This window comes from Lepidothrix coronata, unplaced genomic scaffold (assembly GCF_001604755.1).
Source record: "Lepidothrix coronata isolate B3197 unplaced genomic scaffold, Lepidothrix_coronata-1.0 Scaffold58, whole genome shotgun sequence".
Classification (NCBI taxonomy): Eukaryota; Metazoa; Chordata; class Aves; order Passeriformes; family Pipridae; genus Lepidothrix; species Lepidothrix coronata.
The window spans coordinates 983,762-1,002,120 of NW_016690238.1; the positions used below are offsets into that span (position 1 = coordinate 983,762).

Below are 18,359 nucleotides of genomic sequence, written 5' to 3' on the forward strand. Positions count from 1 at the left end.
GTGGCGGGCGGTCGCCATGGCAACCCCGGCCCGCCGCGGCCATGGCGGAGCCACCGGACGCCTCGGTGAGGGGCGGGAGTCCGCCGGGTTACGGGGGGCGAGAGGGGACCGGCGGGTCTGGGGGCGAGCGGAGGTGGAGGGGAGCGAGCGGAGGTGGAGGGGGGCGAGCAGAGGTGGAGGGAGGCGAGGGGCGGCGGCGGCGGGAGGTGTTTTAAGCGGTTGAGAGCGGTTAAGGTTAAGAGCGAGTTTTTTCATCTTTGCACACTTGGTATGAAAAACGTGAGGGAAATTCAGCCTTCATTGAAGTAAATAATATTAATAATCGGTTAGCAGGTGATGGAGCGTGTCAGCGAAGGGTAGTGGAGCGGGGGAAGGGGCTGGAGCACCAGGAGCGGCGGCTGAGGGAGCTGAGGGTGTTCAGCTGGAGAAACTCCAGAGAGACCTGAGAGCCCCTTCCAGGGCCTAAAGGGGCTTCAGGAGAGGTGGAGAGGGACTTGGGACAAGGGCCTGGAGGGACAGGCTAAGGGGGAATGGCTTCAAACTGCCAGAGGGCAGGGATAGATGGGATATTGGGAAGGAATTCTTGGCTGTGAGGGTGGTGAGGGCCTAGCACAGGTTGCCCAGAGAAGCTGTGGCTGCCCCATCCCTGGGAGTGTTGAAGGCCAGGTTGGATGGGGCTTGGAGCAACCTGGGATAGTGGAAGGTGTCCCTGCCCATGGCAGGGGAGTGGGGCTTGATCACCTTTAAGGTCCCTTCTAACCCAAACCACTCCACGATTTTTTGTGCTGGAGGGTGGTTGCTGTGAATTCCCCCAGGCCTGGGTTGTTCAGTGTATCTAGAAATGATCTGCACAAAAGCCTGACTAGAAAGTAACTCAGGTGAGGGGGAAATACAAGAAACTTCTGGGAAGTCTCAACAGTGCTGAGTGAGAGGACTTAGAATTGGATTGATGGGTGCAGATTAAAAAAAAGTTTTTTAACAGATCAGAAAAATGAGGGGTTGGTGCTGGTTATTGCTGCTGAGGAATGAGTGCTTGGCTTTGGGGAATTTTGTGAAAATATCCACTCAGCTTTTCACAGTCAGCAAAATGAATAAAATTTTAGAAACTAGTAAGAAACAGGAAAAAGTAAACAGTAATTAAAAAAGGAAGAGCCTTTCTTAGGTTGTTTTACATGTCTCAGGTACTGTACTCAGCATCTCTGATCCTCCCCATCTCCAGTAAAAAAGGACGCAATTAGAAAATGTTCCCAAAACATTGCAAGGAGCAAGGATTGGCTGAATCTGTGCTTTAAAAGATTGTTAATTAAGGAGAGGGGAGGAGACACAGGTGTATGAAATCCTGTGTTGTCTCTGGGGAAGAGGAGTGAGGAGTGTTTCTTCCCCAAATACTGAAGTAGAAAATAAAAGTGCTTCCCTGTGTAATCCTGTTTCTCTTCTGGGAAGGCTTGATTTTTGATGCAAAGTAAGAAAATGGTAAAAAGTGCATTTATCTTCCGTGGCCTGGGAGCTCTGGGCAGTGTTTGCAGGTCGAGGTTTGCTGCCCTCACCCCCTGCGGGCCCAGGGGGTTCCCCAGGAACAGCTCTGCTCTAATTACCTTCATAAATATTTTATAATAAATGGGGGTTTTTTTACTTATTTTCTGTGCGAGCTCTAATTAGCATCTTAAATGCTTGAGTATTGCTCTTTTGCAAGGTAATGCTGCCTTTCCAGGATGCTGATGGACAGCAGTGAACCCACGGAAGGGGAATGAGCTGCATAATGAGGGGGGTCGATTTAATCTACCCATGGAACACAACTCTCAGCCTTACTTGGCAGGGCAGAGTTTGTCCAGCAGCAATGCTGCTATTTTTATGCTCTCTTTTGGGATTTGCCAGTTGTCCTTTCTGATTATTTTCTGGAGCAGAGCTCCAGGAAGCCTTGCCTGGTGTATTTAGTGCTCCTGTTTTCTGTCTTTCCAGGTTCCTTCGTTGCCGGCGGCTACAGAACCTCCGAAACCTCGGCCTAAGAAAGGTTTGTTTGAAGATATGATTGTGTTTCTTGGGCAGGTCGGTTTTAAGATTTCTTTTACAGTGTGTGCAGCTGTCTAGGAGGAAATAAATGTCCTCTGGGAAAAGAGGAGACTGTCTAGACTGCAGTTTGCTGAATACCAATATTTTCCTAGGGTCTCTGTGAGCTCAGTGCTGTTCCTGGCTGACTTAGTGCACCCACAGCCTGCATCATGTTTGCTTATAATCTGTGAGACTGGTTTTTTATTGTGTACTTACTTGTTGGCCTGCTAATGAGTTTGATACTCATTTATCTTCTCAAATAACAACAGGGGGTTGTTGAGTTTGGGTTCTTCAGGATGATGTCTTGCTGTGGAAATGATCTTAGGAAGCTGACATGGTGTCCTTTTCAGTGTTTTATGTCACATTTTCCAAAATTTGAAGTTGTGACTGGGTTTAATTATTGTTTGTTTGCTTTTGTTTGTTGTTATTGGTTTTTTTCCATGTTGAAAACGAGTTAATCAGTTTGAAATCTTGATTGAATCGGAACTGGAACAGGAACAATGTCAACTACTGGTTCAAAAGACTTGACCAAATCCTGCTGTTTTGTGAGGGACCTGGTAAATCCTGCAGCACAGTTTGGTGTTGGAGCCCCTCCTTTCCCCCCTTCCCTTGTTCCTGTGACGTGACTTGTCCCGGTGCACACGAGGAGTGTTTCCTTCCCTGGGGCTCTGAGCTGTGCTCCCCTTCCCTGCACACACCTGGGCCCTGCAGAGCCTCTGTGCCTACCTAAGCTGAGCTTTGGGCTGGTTTTTAATTCATTTTCCTTTCTCAAGTGTCCAGAGGGCCCCATCAATTCACATTATAATTAAGAGTATATGCTCCCAGTGCCAGCCACAAGCTCCCTTTTCCAGTCCATCCATCCCATTCAGGGAAAGCTCAGTCCTTTGCCCTGTCAGAGCACACTTTGGGAGGAAATCTTCCCTATTCCTTGACTGCCATGGGATAATGCTGGCATCAAAAAGGAGCTTGTTTGGCAACTGGGCACTACATTGACATTTCTTCCTCTTGCATGTAGGCCTTGGGAAGCTGGAAAAGCCACTTTGCTTTTGTTTTGTGGAGCTCAGGCTCCCTGAATTCCTGGCAGCAGAATTCCAGCCCTTGAGCAGAGTGTGGCTGTCCTGGAGATGGGGCTTGAGGTCTCAGCCCAGTCCCAGGCCCCTTTGGTACATTGCCCAGGGCTGCTTCGGGCCTGTGTGCAAGTAAAAATAACCCCCAAAGTTATTTTGTCTTGGCTATCGAGTCCTTTAGAGCAAGGATTGCTCTGAAATTACTCTAAATTGGTCACTTTGAACCAGTTACTGTGAGGCTGTTTGGCTTCTGAGGGAGATGGTTCATCTCCGTCCTTTCCTGTGAAGGGGATGGTTCTGATCTCACCCTCCATATCCCCCACCTTGTCCTGCCTCATGCAAGTCCCATCTCTTTGTGTCTCTGGATCTGCCTTTTGTGCTGACACAACTCTTGGCTCCAAGGAAACTGGAGTGACTTAGAAAAGTCATCCAGCCTGTGACTTTTGTAATTCTCTTTTCTGTCTCTTCAGGTAAATTGAGGCATCTCCAGTGCCTGGCACACCTCAGGCTGCTCCCACTGAAATGCCCTGGAAGCCTCTGGGCTTTGCCTTTTAATATTTGACTTTAGTGCAGCAAGGAAAGCTGATCTGAGCTGCCTGATGGTTAATCTCTGGGAAATGAGGGCAGCAAAAAGATTTGTACTAGGAGTGATGTAACAGTGTCCTGTGTGCGTGGGTGAGGGGCTGGGGGCATGGAAGAGAGGAGGAGGGAGAGCCAGGGAATGTTGTAGATGTTTTTGTGGAATTTGGCAGGAAAGAATAGCAGCTTTTTCCCCATGACAGTGGGGGTTTTTTTAATAGGATTTTCCTAGAACATCTTAATTAAATATCTCATCCTGTTTTAGTTTGGCTGAGGAGAATTACGGTGAACTTTAAGGAGCCAGGCTACATCAGTGCTGTTTGAACAGCAGAGTGCTGCTGAACTTATTTTAAACTGACATTTTTAAACACTGAATGGCCACTTTCTGTTGCAACAATTTGCCTTGTTGTGTTTGCTTTGTGTTTTCAAGCAGGATAAAGCTCCAGTATCAATGTCTTCTGGACCCAACATTAATGCAAACAGGTCTGAAATGCAGAGACCACATGGTATAACTTGGTTGGCTGTGAGCAGTTTGGTGTGGGTGAAATCTGTGCCCAAATGGGGCAATAACTCTGGCTGTGGTTGTACACAGAGGTGGCAGAGTGTGACCAAGTCATGGCTGAAGCCCTGTTTTAACCATCACGCTGCTGCACTCAGCTTGTCTGAGTCTGTATGGGGTAGGAGTGAGGTATTATATGTGTGTTTCTGAGAATGGGATCTCAGAGTCGTCAGAAATAATTGGAATGACAAAATACACGCGTGGGTTTTGTTGCTGTAGCCAGAAAACCACATTTTCACCGATGCAGGTGAGAATTCTCACGTTGAATATTGTTGAACCTGAGTGGAGCAGCTTCCCCTCACTGTTCCTTGCTTTCCTCTTGTGATCTTGCCCATGAGCCAGGAAAAAATGGAAACCTGGAGCCAGTGTTTAACAAACTATTTTTATAACTCCTAAAACAATAACTTTGAGTTGGGAGGCAGAATTCGCTCGTGAAGTGGCTGAACCGTCGTGTGGCTGCTGGGCTGTGAAAGCCCAAAAGGTTGGGATTTGGGAGAGTCTGCCTTGCAGGCAGGTCAGCCCAGAGGGAAGAGTGTGAGTGTTCAGAGAGGCTGAAGGAGGTCCAAAGGTTCTGGAGCAGCCTGTGGTGGCGGGAGGGGCTGTGCACAGCAGCTGGGTTTGGGATCTCTCTGAATTAATGGGACCGGTGATGCCCCCTCGGAGCGTCCTGTGGTGACAGGCATTGCTCAGCAGGGTGACACAGGAGCAGCAAACCCCATTCATTAGTTTGTCCTTTCCTCCCCACGGGGAGAGCTGCTCCCAAAATCAATTCCCTTTGTTGCTCCATCAACATCCATAACCCTGCCTGCGTTGATATTTTGTCCCGAGGCAACTGAGGGGAATAAAGGGAGCTCTGTTCCTTGGAGCGATCTGGAGTTAATGTCAGCCTGCTGGGATGGGCTTTTAATCTCCCTCCTGCATTTTAAATCAATCAGATATTTTCCTAAATGCTTTGCTGGTTTGGAATTGAGATAGGCTGTCTTCCATCTTTCCACTTTCCTTTTCCCACACAGGCAAATCAAGTCGTTTTATAGGAGCAGAGAAAACACTTTGACCAGCTTGTATTGTTGATTTTTATGGAGCATTACTTGAATTTCTTTCCCTTAATCACTGAAAAACATATTGAGAAAGTAAGTTCTGAGTTCATGTTTGCCTCGTAACAGTTCAGAGGTTAATGGGACCATTTTAAATTCATTTGGATTTCTACATGAAGGTGAGACCTCAGATTTTGTGAGCTGCAGTGACGGTGTTTTAATGACAAGGTAGAATCCTACATATGTACACGCTATAATAAATACACTGAAGCAAAATGGAATTCACTTGAATCACTGGGAAGAACTTGGGATAGAAATCCATTAGGCTGTGAAGGAGAATTCTGAATTGTCACCAACCACCTCCACATTTACCCAAGGAAGGGTCAGGTAGATAATTTTCAAAGTGAAAATCCTATAAAAGTATTAGCAGGGATTAAGTGTTCTCCCAGGCCTGGGCATTGGGATATTTTTTTGGATGCTTTGTAGGTATGTTTTTTTCTAGGGTTTGAAGCAAGGAATTAACTGTGACCTTTGGCAAAGCGCTTTGGCTTTTGTTTCTTTCCATTTATCAGCCACAAGCTTGGCCTAATATCCAGTGACAGGCTTTGGATGCTGCAGGCTTTCGGTTAACAAAGCGTTTGGAGGCATTAAGTGAAAAATGAAAAATACCCTAGAAATGGATACATTGCAATGCACTGCTTGGCCTGTTCGAGTAGTGAGGGGTGTGGGCTCCTCCTTGAAGCCAAGGGGAGTCAGTGGGTTCCAGTAAAAACCAGTTGCCTGTTTGCTGGGCAGTAAAGCTCCCTTTGGTGGGCAGTGACTCGGTGATGATAAACAATCTCAAAGCGTGGCTCTTGGATAATAAACAACGTGCAGATCATGCAGAAGTTGATAAGTGGCTCTTGGTGAGCAGCTCCTGCTCACCCAGGTGAGCCAGTGGGGATCCCTTCTGCTCCTGCAGATATTTTGAGGGGTTCTGTGAGTGTTTCAGTGGCTGGAGCACCCTGAGCAGCAGGAGCTCCTGACCCCGAGAAGTCGATTCTGGGCACTTGCAGAGCCGATCACTTCTGAATTCCTGATACATTTCCTTAAATCAATATAAATCCATTCTTTGAGCCAGCTTCAAAGCTGCCTTTGAACTTGTAAGAGTGAAGCTGCCTGAGAACTCCAGATAAAAACAACCTCCTTGAGTTAAATTAATTAATACTTCTAAGTGTGTCAGAAAGAAAGGCCTTGGTGGGAATGTTGTGGTCGGGAGGAGCCAGCGCAGCCCCTTATCTGTCCATACCCACTCCTTTCCATTTGGCCACGTGTGAGCCAAGATCTTTTAGCCCATTTGAACCTCCAACCTTGTGGGAAGAAAATGGTTTCTAACTAAGATAGATTAGTTGGTAATTACATCACTGTTTTATGTAAGAGACCTGGGTGTTTCCATCTCTCCGGGTGAGTGGGGAGTAGCTCTGTGTGTGTGTTGCTCAGGATCTGATGCAGCTGTTAGTTTGGAACAGTGAGATTAAAAAAATGGATTAGCATTAAATTGTATAATATCCTTCACTTCATCCTCTTCTCCCCAAAATAACAGCCCAGTAATCCCTGCAGTGCAAAGAACTGGTCATATTTAAGTTGGAATGTGCCAGCACAGCTCTGCCCTCTTGTGTGTGTACATTAATATCTGTGCTGACAGGAGCAGGGAATCCTGTGCAGGCAGCACAGCAGGGAACACTTCAGAGCCAATTTTTAAATCAGGTAAATTCATTTTTCTGAAGTTTTTTTGGAAGTCCTTGGTGCCAGGCAAGTGTCTTTTGATTTAAAGCCTTCAGCTCCAGGTTGTTGGTGTGCTGCCTACAGATAAAATGGCATCTCCTGGTGTGAATTTAAAAATAATTCTATAGAAATAGTGACAAATTTAGGAAGGGTGGGATTCATCTTTCTGCACTGAGATCTCTCTGATGTAGAACAAGTCTCAGCACATCAGCTGTGCTCTGTGTTTAGTCAGTGCAAAGCCCACCTGATGCCATTCCCTGACCTCTCCCAGCCACATGTCTCGGGATGAATCTCTCCTCAAGGATGCCTCTTCCTCTCTTTTCCCTTGGATAAAGCCCAAGGCAAGTCACCATCTTAATTTTCAGCCACTTTAAGGAGATGCATCTCACTCAAGAGTCAGAATTCCTGTTGTTTGTGCAACTGGAATTTGAGCCTCTGAGTCTTTGGTGATATAATCACCTGTTGGATTTAGCCCAGCTCTCCAACAGGATCCATGGCACAGGAATGATGGCACTTGCTGAACGAGGACCAGCTCACTGAGGGCTTTTTGAATAAAAGATCTCCATTCACTCCTTCCAGGGCCTGTCCCCTTTCCCACCCATGTTTCCAGCTGCAGAAGCCCTGGGATTTAGTCACTATTTTTTTATATTTCTCAACAATTTCATTCCCTGCCTGACTGTGATTCATTTTCACCAGGCAGAGTGAAAATCCTGGTGTGCTCCTGGGATTGTGTAATTAAAGATTGTATTGTTAGGACACTTCTGCTGTAGGGCAGAGTGAAGGTGCCCAGGCAAGTGTTCATCCTGGGACAGACATCCCACCTGGGAAACTTCATCCTCAGGCAACAAGGCTGGAAGAACTCAAAAAAAATAGGGTCTTGTGGTAGGAAGTGCTGAAGTGTTTGCAAGAGCAACTTCTATATTTTTTGTGTATCAATATTCTTATAAAATTGCTCCACTATCCTATTCTTTGGCAGTGGGTGAGCTGAGGAGAGGTTCTAGGGGTTATTCCCCCTGGAGTGGGAAGCTTCAAAGACTCTTGTGGCTGGATTGTGGTCCTCTCCCTGTTGGAACTTTATTTTGCTTTTTAAGAGGAAAAGCTTTTGTTACAAATTCCTTAAGTTGCTTTTAGTTCCAATTTCCATGTAAAGTACCTCATGCTGTAGACAGAGAAAGACTAAGCACGGGAATTAAAGCCAAAGGAAGGATTAGACTGGAAATCCCCAAACCACCGTGCTCCTGATGCTGGAATTAATGAGAAGCTGGTTATTTTGGGAATGCCTGCAGCCAGTTTGCAGGGGGAATATCTCCCATCCCAGCGCTGCTGTGGGAGGAGCCAGTGAGGAGCCAGCAGGGAATATCTCAGACCACCTCTGCTGTTTATGAGGCATCTCATTCCAAAGCCCTCTAGGAGGGTGTGCTCTGCCCCCCAAATTTGGGAACAGCATCAGCAAAGAGGCAGCTGGAAGGAGCTCAGCCTCTGTCTTGCCTACAGGAGCACAAGGCATCAGGCAGGAAAAATGCTTTAAATGGAGAAGACAAGAGTTAGGATGCCATGCCAGGGTTGGGTCCTTGAGCATCTCCAGGTGCAGTGTCTGCATCCTCAGGGACAGGGACTTCCTATAGAAGAGCCTAGATTTGGAGGTTTTCCCTATTTTTTGTTTCTCCTCTGCTCAGAGCACGTCTCTGCTCAGCACTCAGCACTCGTGGTCAGAATTGGCTTGAGCAAACAGACTTTCACTTTTCATTTCTTAAGCAAAGAAGACCACACCTTTTCAAATTCCTTTTTAAAGGACTGTTATTAAATTTCACCCCAGTGCTTGAATCAAACTCTACACTTGAATCAAGCCTGAATCAGATTTTTGGTGGGGTAATGATCAGGATAATGTACTTGTGCTAATGTGTGTAGGTCTCACCCCTTCCCAAATGGATTCGGGGTGGCAGTGGTGTCTCACCAGCCTCGTGCTGCTAACAGAGATTCCCCAGTATCCAAACTGGTTCTGCCACTGGGAACTTCACTGTGGCACTGGGAGGTCCAGGGGGAATCACAAGTGTGCAGTTATTTACAGATCATCCCACCTCACCTGAAGGTCAAACTCGAGCAGCACACAGTAGAAGACAAATAATTGAATAAGTTATTAATAAGACAAATTAACTGAATAAACAGTGTAAGTATTTGTCTTGTAAAGAAAACCATTTTTATTTGGAGTAACTCAGAACTTTAAACGTCCTAAATCAGAAAACCCTCTGAAATCTGAGCAAGCAACTCTGAGATTTATGCTGTTTTAAGTGACAAGAGAAAATGCCCTTTTTTTCCCTTTGCCCTGGTGTATAAATCAGCTTTAAGATACAATTTTCCATCTATCCTTGGCTAATTTTCCTGCAGGGGGAGGTGTAGAGTCAGAAATGGTGCTTTTTTTTGTTTTGTTTTGTTTTGTTTAAACTGCTGTTTTCCAGCCTGCTTCCAGCTTTCCCTGCGTCCTGGGGAGCTATTAATCCACGGGAGGCAGCTCCCAGGGATGAGTTACGGCCCCTCGCCAGCCCGGGCTGTGTCTGAGGGGTTTTATTAACCCCAGCCCGCTGTAAATAACGAGCAAACACCCGGCTTTAGGGCTTGATTTAAAGGTGTTCCAGCAGCAATTTGCAAACGGGAGAACACAGGGAAAGGGATTAAGCAACCAACAGCTACGGCAGAAGGCTGCTCCTTTTGTTGGTGTTGTTTCCATCCATTTTAAAGGTATCTGTGCACACAAATACCTGTGTTCTCACATATATATTGACTCACACATGGTGAGTGAAATGCAGCTCCCAGAGCCTCCTCTGGGGGCTGGTTTTGGGGTTGTTTTTCATTATTCCCCAGTTTTGAATACATTACGGCTCCATTTTCAAGGATGGAGCTGGGCGTAGGAAGAGCAACGTTCCTGTGCTTCTTTCCAAGCTCTGATGTATTTATAATGCCACAGTCTCAGTGAAAGAGTGTGAGGAAGGAAGAGGATTTCTTGTTAAATTTGGCTGTGCTAGGAATTTGTAGGCTGCTCCTCTCACGCCAAGGCAGTCTGTTAGTTTTAAATCTCGATAAAAAGATTGATATTAGAGCTTAAAAATGCTCTCTGTCCGTTTTCATACCTTATTCTGGAAAATACAATTCCCTGGCAGCGCTGAGCTGTTCTGTGGAAGCCATTTGAGCTTGTGCCTTATTATTCTAATGTTGTTTTTGTTCAGAAGATGCTCATCCCCTCCCTGTCCCTGGGTTTCCTCACGGTACCGTAATTCCCGGCGTTGGCAGCTGGCGAAGCTCGAGGCAAAGAGGAGCCGTGCACTGCTGGGCTCATCCCCCCCATCCAGGTTTATTTAACATGGATGTGAGAGCACAGAGCTTCACTGTGGGCTGCAACCACAGCTATGCCCTGGGAGTAGTGTCAGCACACATCCACGGGGAGCTGGGCTGGGAATGAGGGATGGGGCTGGGGTCAGTCCGGAGGGAATTCCATGTGCTGCCTCTCAGCTGTGGATGCTGCAGGGACAAGTGGATTGTCTTCCTGCTGTTGGGAGTTTGCTGATAAGCCAATGACCCAAATTACTTGAAAATGGGGAATGAATCCCCAACCCAGTGCAGGTGCTGTGGGTTGGGACAAGCCTTGGCTAATGGTGGGAGCTGATCACCTCCATCCCTCCTGCCTTCACCACCGCCAAGCTTCCCGCTGGGGCTTCTCTGGAGCAAGATGTAATGGTTCCAAACTGACAGAGGGGAGGTTTGGATTGGATATTAGGAAGAAATTCTTCCCTGTGAGGGTGGAGAGGCCCTGGCACAGGTTGCCCAGAGAAGCTGTGGCTGCCCCATCCCTGCAAATGTTGAAGGCCAGGCTGGACAGGGCTTGGAGCAACCTGGGCTGGTGGAAGGTGTCCCTGCCCAGGGCAGGGGGTGGAACGAGATGAGCTTTAAGGTCCCTGCTAACCCAACACATTCTGGAATTCTAAGATGGTCTTTACCAGATTCCTCTTTGGTGCAGCTCCCTCAACAGCAAAATAGTTGCCTCTGTGTTCATTAGTTTTGAAAATACCTCTGTGCTTAGTGCTGTTTTACAACGTGGAATTTTGCACTAGAATTTGGAAAGGGACAGTTGAGTCCTTTTGGATAACCTTTCCCCTGTATGTGGTACCCACCACGATGGATCCAGACTGTGGCTCGTGAGGCTACTGCAGGGTAAAGAAAAATTCAAACACTTATATTTAATTATTTCTCTGAAGCTCTTCTGTCCTCTCCCTGTGCCATATGTTATGATATGTTACTGTGTATTTTGGTTGATAACTGGTTCTTTTTGTGTCTTCTTGAGTCTTTTGCCCCTGTGCTGCTCCTTCAGGCTCTTCTTGCTGCTCTTGCTCAGGTTGCTGCAGGTTGGGTTCAAAGCTGGAGTGAACTGGGAGTGCACTGGGACTGAGATCCTTTCCAATAATCCAGGGTGGAAGGAGGGCTGGGCCCTGATGTGATTTTTTTTATTATGATGAGACTAAAACGTGTTCTTGAGCCCCTTCTCAGTGCTGGTGCTTTAACAATAATTTTTCCCCCACGAAATCTGATAAGAGCCTTCAGTGGATTTTTTTCCTCCCTCCTCTCTTTACAGCAATTTTAAAGCCCTTTTATTAAATCTAAACCCCACTGTTTGATAGTTCATCTCTAAGCTGTAATTACCCAATATGAAGATACAAGCACAAAATAATTTCCTAGGGAGGTTTACACAAAAAGGAATAACTCTCATTATTATTTTTTTCAGTCCTTTGAGAGAATCTATAAGAGGATGAATAAAGGGAAGAGTGATGATAGAGCAGCACAGATACAAACCTGATGATCTCACTCAATTCTGTCGGGGTTTCTGCTCCAGTGGCTCCCTTAAAGGAGCACTGTCAGGAAGAAAAATCACAGTGCTGGAAGTGGCTCCTGCCATCAATCACTGGCCAGCGAGAAGGTGGGGGATCACATGGATTCCCTTTGGAATTCAATCAAAACACACTTCAGAGGTATTTAATCATACATTTGGTGCCTGACTCCCTGGCACAGGACTTTTGTAATCCCACAAAAGAGAGGCCAGAAGACAGTGATGCAAGTTATAAATTCTTTTCGTTGTAGATACCAATTGTTTTGGATTAATTATGTTTTCCTGCACTGGCCCTTGGGCAGATTGATTTCCAGAAAATGATGCCTTTTTGTTTCTTCACTGCTAGAATGAGCTAAACTACCATTTTCTAAGCTGTGTCCCTGCAGTGCCTGGGTTATTGTGAGGGCTCTGCCAGAGGGGACAAAGGAAAGTGTGTCTTCATCCAGCACTGACGTAGGAGAAACTCCTGGAGGTCCATGAGTTGAGGAAGGTGTTTTATTCCATTTCTCTGGAGCCAGAGTCTCAAATAGATAGGGATTTGTATTTCCCTTTTCCTCAGGAAAATGCAGTGACCCATTGCACTGGGACAGCCCTTCTCAGCAGGCTGGGGCAGCAAACCTGAGGGAGGTAAATGCCCCAGGAGCAGGTATCCCACTGCTCTGTGGGAAATCAGAAATGCAGGTAGGGTGGCTGTGGCTCTGGAAAGGTGTATCAATAATTCCCATTAATTCTTTCTGCATCTTGATAGATTAAAGAGCCTGATAATAAACCTTTATTTCCCACAGCCATTTTTTGGGGATCAGATATGTTCCTGGGTCAAATTTAAATGATCAATATAGACACCTGTTTTGAAAATCATTAGAACTGTTTGCCTGTTTTCAATTTGCTTGTCTTGGGGAGAAAGAAAAGAAAAAAGGAGGTACATATCCCCCTTCAGTCAGGTTTGTTGCTGTTTCCAAATGAGTTTTAGGAGCATAAAAACACCACGTGTTTTCCCAATTCCACAGGTATCCTCAGCTCACAGTATCACTGGGGGAAGCAAAGCTGGTTTATCTCCACAGATGTGAACGTTGTTCACTCCTGGGTCTGGTGGTGGGTCTTGATTTCTGTTTTCTCTCCATCCCCAGCACTTTTAGGCTGCTCCTTGGATTTTACCCTTTTTTTTTTTTTTTTTGCATCCTGACGTTCTTCTCAGCACTCACTGGCTCCTTCCCCTCCCTGTTCCCAGCAGGCATTTCTGTGGTGTGGGAGTGGAGTATAACATCCCTCTTGTCTTGTAAGTGTGAAAAAGCTCTTTCCTTCAGGAATTGAACAACCAATCTTCCATCCACTCTCTGTCCTCTTAGCTTAGCCCTAAACACTGGTGCATGTTTTAACCTTTAATGGTGCTTTTTAACCTCCCATTAAGGTGTGGGTTACAGATGCTTGGGAAACCCTAGGGTATATCTGGAGGGTCTTCTGATTATTCCCTATTTCAGACAGTTGCAGGATTTTCTAATTTGAAGCTGCATCAGTAGGCACAAAGTCCTGATGGATACTTTAGTTTGGATTGTTAGTGGAGTGTCTGTGGTTAAACAGGGTTTGCAGTGTTTGCCCCTAAATCCATGCTTACAGAAGGTGGGCAGTGCCCAGGTGTGCCAGGTTTGGTGGTTCACATCAGAGACTGGCACCAGGAGATGCCAGGCAGGAAGGGCACACGAGTCCAGCTGCTTCCATAAAAATGGTTTTTGGGTTGGAAGGGACCTTAAAGCCCATCCAGTTCCATCTCCTGCCAAGGGCAGGGACACCTCCCACTATCCCAGGTTGCTCCAAGCCCGTCCAACCTGGCCTTGGACACCTCCAGGGATGGGGCAGTGCATTTCCAGCACCCCCAAGTGCCTTGTTCCTCGGAAAAGAAAGTTCTGTCAAACCCTGGCACCCATAACAACTTACACAGGGAGGTCACTACAATGTGTTCGTTAATTAGGGAGCCCCTCAATGGGGCTTCAGAGCAGCAGCACTCCAGGGTTTGGTGGACTAGTGGGGTTTCAACCCATCTGTAGCTGTTTAGGCAGCCTCTGGACTCTTCTCTTCATGGTTTCACTCTCAGAGCATGACATAAAGTCATCGGAAATCAATTAACCTGATCTGTGAACACACATATTAAAATGCCTTACTTACAAAAATCTGGATATTCCACAGTGGAGCAGAGTTTGGGAACGTTTGGATCCCTGATCTGTGTATTTCTGTAAGCTTAGCATGTTTGCACTACTCTCTTGTTTGGATTGCTCTTTTGTTTGGATTACTTCTTTGTTTGGATTACTTTTGTGTTTGTTTGGATTACTTTTTTGTTTGGACTGTGAGTTTTCTGTTTGTTTTAGGGTAGTTGAACCTCCTAGAAGGTATTTGACCTCAAATTGCTGGTGTGCACACTGAAATCTCGGCTCTAATATAAATCTCACTCGATATTCTGGAATTTAGGAAATAAATACAAGCAAATGAGAAAAGCTTTACAAAATGTTTTCCAAGTTGGTTTTAGGAGCTCTCAGTGATACTGGGCTTGGTTTGGTTGTGGGGGAGAGCCTGGTGTGTGTGAGAGGCGATTAGAGCCCGGCCTTTCCACAAGATAACAACACTTGGCACCGATATCTCCCTACGTGATGCAGCCTTTCCAGCTGCAGAGTTTCTTCTTCCTCCCACCTGACCACCCCAAATCCCAGCTCCTCTGGGTTCCTGGAGCCTGTGTGCGTGTGGCTGCCCTGCTCCAAAGGGATCAGGTGTCCCGGTGCTGTGTCCCCCCAGCCCTCTCCCTGCTTTGCTTCCGCACTTGTGTCACGATGTTGCCTCGCAAAGGGAGCTTTTTGGCCGGTTGCTATGGTTACCGCTCCGCCGCCCCTGAACCGGAGACACCGGGCCCGGCAATGCGTTTGCAGCCCTAATGAAATGCAGAGCAGCGAGTTAAACGTGTGAGCCCAGCGTGGGGATCGCTAAGCAACATCCCTCCGTGATGGGCCATAATTACTGCTGCCAGCTCTGCGCCGTGCAAGGGCTGGAGCACGAGGCTCCCTCCTCCACTGCATCAAACCCGTGTTTGTGCCAGGAGCTTCACAGGAGCTCAGATCCATCATTTTTCATAGTCCCTTCACAGTTTCAAAGAACTGAGTTTGACCCCTTTAAATTATTCACACCTTCAGACCGGCAGCATCTCCCACGTCTCCTTTTGTGTGTGTCGCCCGTTTCCTGCTCGTTCACTCCCAGAAATTTATTCTAAAGACCTTTGATTCTTCTGCCCCAGTTTCAAGAAGTGAGTCCAACTCATTTCCTCCACGCTGCTTCTTGCATATCTGAAAAAAATCCAATACTGTTGAATTAAAATGTGTGCATTGCTGTTGAATTAAAATGTGTGCGTGGTCGGTGCTTGGAGCTGTTTGCTCCAGGATCTGCTCCAGAAGGAGCTGATGCCTCAGGCCTTTTAGAATCCCAGGCTGGTTTGGGTTGGGACCTTAAATCCCATCACGTTCCCACTCCCTGCCATGGGCAGGGACACCTTCCACTAGACCTGGTGGAAGCTTTCTGCTAAGAGCTTTTATTTAGTGTCTGTCCTGAACAAGGCATTTTCTGCACCAGTTTGAGAAGTAAAATAAACCCAGACCCTGGTTGGATTTCCACATTCCAGCCTTCCAGCGAAATCACTGATTGCACCACCCGCTGCAATGGCACTTCTGCAATTAGGTGCCTCGTGCTGGCAGCTGGGGTGCTTGGGAATCTCTCTCCCAGGTTCTCTGCTGCTCAGGCTGATTCCCTGTGTTCTGTGGATGTTTTACATGTGCAGCACCGGAGCTGCCGATCCTGGAGAGGAAAAACTGGCTGATTTACCTGCTCTACGTCCGCAGGGACTACGAGGAGTGCAAGGTAAGAGCTGCCTCCGGGACCTCCCTGGGGAATTATTTTACTGCTGTTATAAAATAATAGTTTTCTTGACAGTTTTCAAAGCATCCTCTTTCCTTATTGCTTTTGGAATAAGGGGACCAAGAGAAAATACAAGTAAAATGACTCCAATGTTCTCAAATCCTTGGCTGCCTTCAGGATCCGTGTGTGCAGCTCTCTGGAGCAATCTGTGAGCTCAGGGTGTCTTTAGGAGCGGAGAAATTGAAAAAAACTGCAAACCTCTCTTGTTGCAAGTGATGGATGGGGTTTTCCAAGCTGATAATAACTCAGTTCCACAGCACAGGTCTCTGGATGGTACTACAGAGATGCTTGAAAAACACTCCAATTGAGGAAAACGTTGCCACCAAGTGTAAATAAAAAATATCCTGCCGACCCTTGGGCAAAATTCTTTCATTTTACACATGATCCATTGCACCCTTTAATTCCTCTTGGGTTTGGAAGTGGTTGTTTATTTGGGATTATAATGGTACATCGACTAAGGAAATGGCAAATTATTATTAAACACTGTGTTTTCCTGATAAAATGAATCTGAGCTATGGAAGAGGATGAAGACCAGGCTGGATGGGGGTTGGAGCAACCTGGTCTAGTGGAAGGTGTCCCTGCCCATGGCAGGGGGTGGAATGAGTGGAGCTTTAAGGTCTCTTCCAACCCAAACCATTCCATGATTCTAAGAGGAAGACATGAAGATGATGCAGCACCAGGCAGGAGGAGGGAAATGAATTCACATTCAGATTCTGTCATGTACAAAGAAGATCTGAAAAGACTTTTTGTCTTCTGAAACACCAGGTTGGTCAGGACTTGTCTCTCTGCTGGAGAGCTCCTGGGGGTGCTCAGGAAAGGGGCAGGCTGAGGAAATGCATTTTGCTCTTAATTTAAAGGAGCCAGAGGGTTGGATTGTCAGCACAGTGAACAGATATAAACAAAAGTTGGACTAGTCCTCTAAACAGAAAATTGTTTCCCTTTTTTGTTATCTGGCTGGATTATTTTGGTGTAAGTTGACTGTTCGTAGAGTCACAGAGTACAGAAAAGAATGTGCAGCTCAGGAAACCAGAGGACATAACAAGTGGATGATATAATGGCAACACCGACTTCTGCACGTCTTCATCGGTCAGGGAAGCAAGGAAAATAGGGGGGGAAAGATTGAGAGAAGGCAGCTCATAAATACTCCTCTGCTTGGCAGGCCAGCTTTGCTGGCCAAGGAAAAGGCAGCACAGCTTTTCCTCAGAGCTCACAAACCAGGGTTTCTGCAGCAAGATTGGAGGAGTTTGGCACCAGACCACAGCAGGTTAAATGACCTTCCCTCCTGTTGCCTGACAAAGACTGGAACCTCAGCATGCCAGGATGGTTCATCAGTCCCTGGGGAGGGAGAGGCACCTCCAGAGGTGATTCAGCTCTAGGAGGGCTGAGCTGCCCCCGGGGGTGTCTGTCTCCCCCCCTGCTGTTACCTGGGGTTACAGATCCAACCTGGATGCCCTTAGATGTGATAAGAAGAGACATTCCCAAACTTGCTACCTGGGGCTGATGCCTTCAAAACCAAAAGAGGTATTGGCAGTGTCCCCCAAGGCCTAAATTGCTGTGAACTCCTTGGTTACAGCATAGTTTGGGCACTTGTTAAAATCCATTAGGTTTCTTTTAAGACTCAGTTAAGAAACAAGTGACCTGTGGTGCTAAATAATTTTTGTCTCTCCCACTCAGTGCTTTGAAACCCTCCCTCTCTAAGGTGGTTTTAAAAGCTTTCCTATTTTTCAGTGCTCAAGAAGGCCATTAAAAGCTGTTTATTTACCAACATCAGCTCCCCTGTGAAGGCACTGAACTGATTTTAACCCTCTCAGGGCCACTCCAGCAAGGTGCAAACAGAGCCTGTGGCTGCAGCATCCCCTGGGATCACAGAGGGACTGGTTGGTCTCCTGCCAGTGTGTCTAAATTCTGCCTGTGGCTTAAATAAACTGGGGGGGGGGGGAAGCTGAGATTACAGATCATATTTCTCATCTCAAGGCCTTTTGCTGTAGGATTTTTTAGGGTTTATAGAATTAATCAGATCTCTGTAAAAGACAGCTCTCTGTTGCCCTCTCTTGCTCTGAGAATCTGGGTTTATGCAGATGGAGCAATACAGAGTATCCAAATTGAGATGTGTGGTTATTTCTGAGTTCTGTAATAATGCACTTTGTAAATTATGTAGATAAATTAGCAGATGCAGGTGAGGGAAGAGCGGCCCGGGTTTGTTCTTCCTTTTCCTTCCTCTCTTTATCCAAGTGAGGATTCTCAGTAATAACTTTCCATCTTCTCAATAATTTCTTCTCAACTCGTATCTTCTCAGTAATAACTTTCCCAATAACAGTTTTCCTTCCATGTGCTGGATTTGAGGTTTGGTTTTCAGGTCCTTCACTTGCATCCCTCTGGGAGGCAGGGGATGCTGGGACTGACCACACACATCTGGAGTGCCAGATGAGCACCACGTTAGTGCTCACACAGGAATTATTCTTCCCTCCCTGTATCTCCTCCACTTC

At 46.6% G+C, this 18,359-nt stretch overlaps 1 protein-coding gene across 2 annotated transcripts in view; it reads left to right on the top strand.

The window, feature by feature from the left end:
• The window catches only part of BBS4 (Bardet-Biedl syndrome 4), a 35,673-nt gene continuing 17,314 nt past the window's right edge, over positions 1 to 18,359 (top strand). Inside the window, exons 1-3 of one of the 2 annotated variants that reach the window (XM_017816865.1) lie at positions 1 to 65; positions 1,960 to 2,011; positions 15,737 to 15,816. In XM_017816865.1, coding sequence (XP_017672354.1) covers positions 42 to 65; positions 1,960 to 2,011; positions 15,737 to 15,816 — 156 coding nt within the window. In that variant the 5' untranslated portion in view covers positions 1 to 41. Of the gene's footprint in view, positions 66 to 242; positions 269 to 1,959; positions 2,012 to 15,736; positions 15,817 to 18,359 lie in introns of those variants that run through there. The other variant, XM_017816866.1, reaches the window with a different exon arrangement.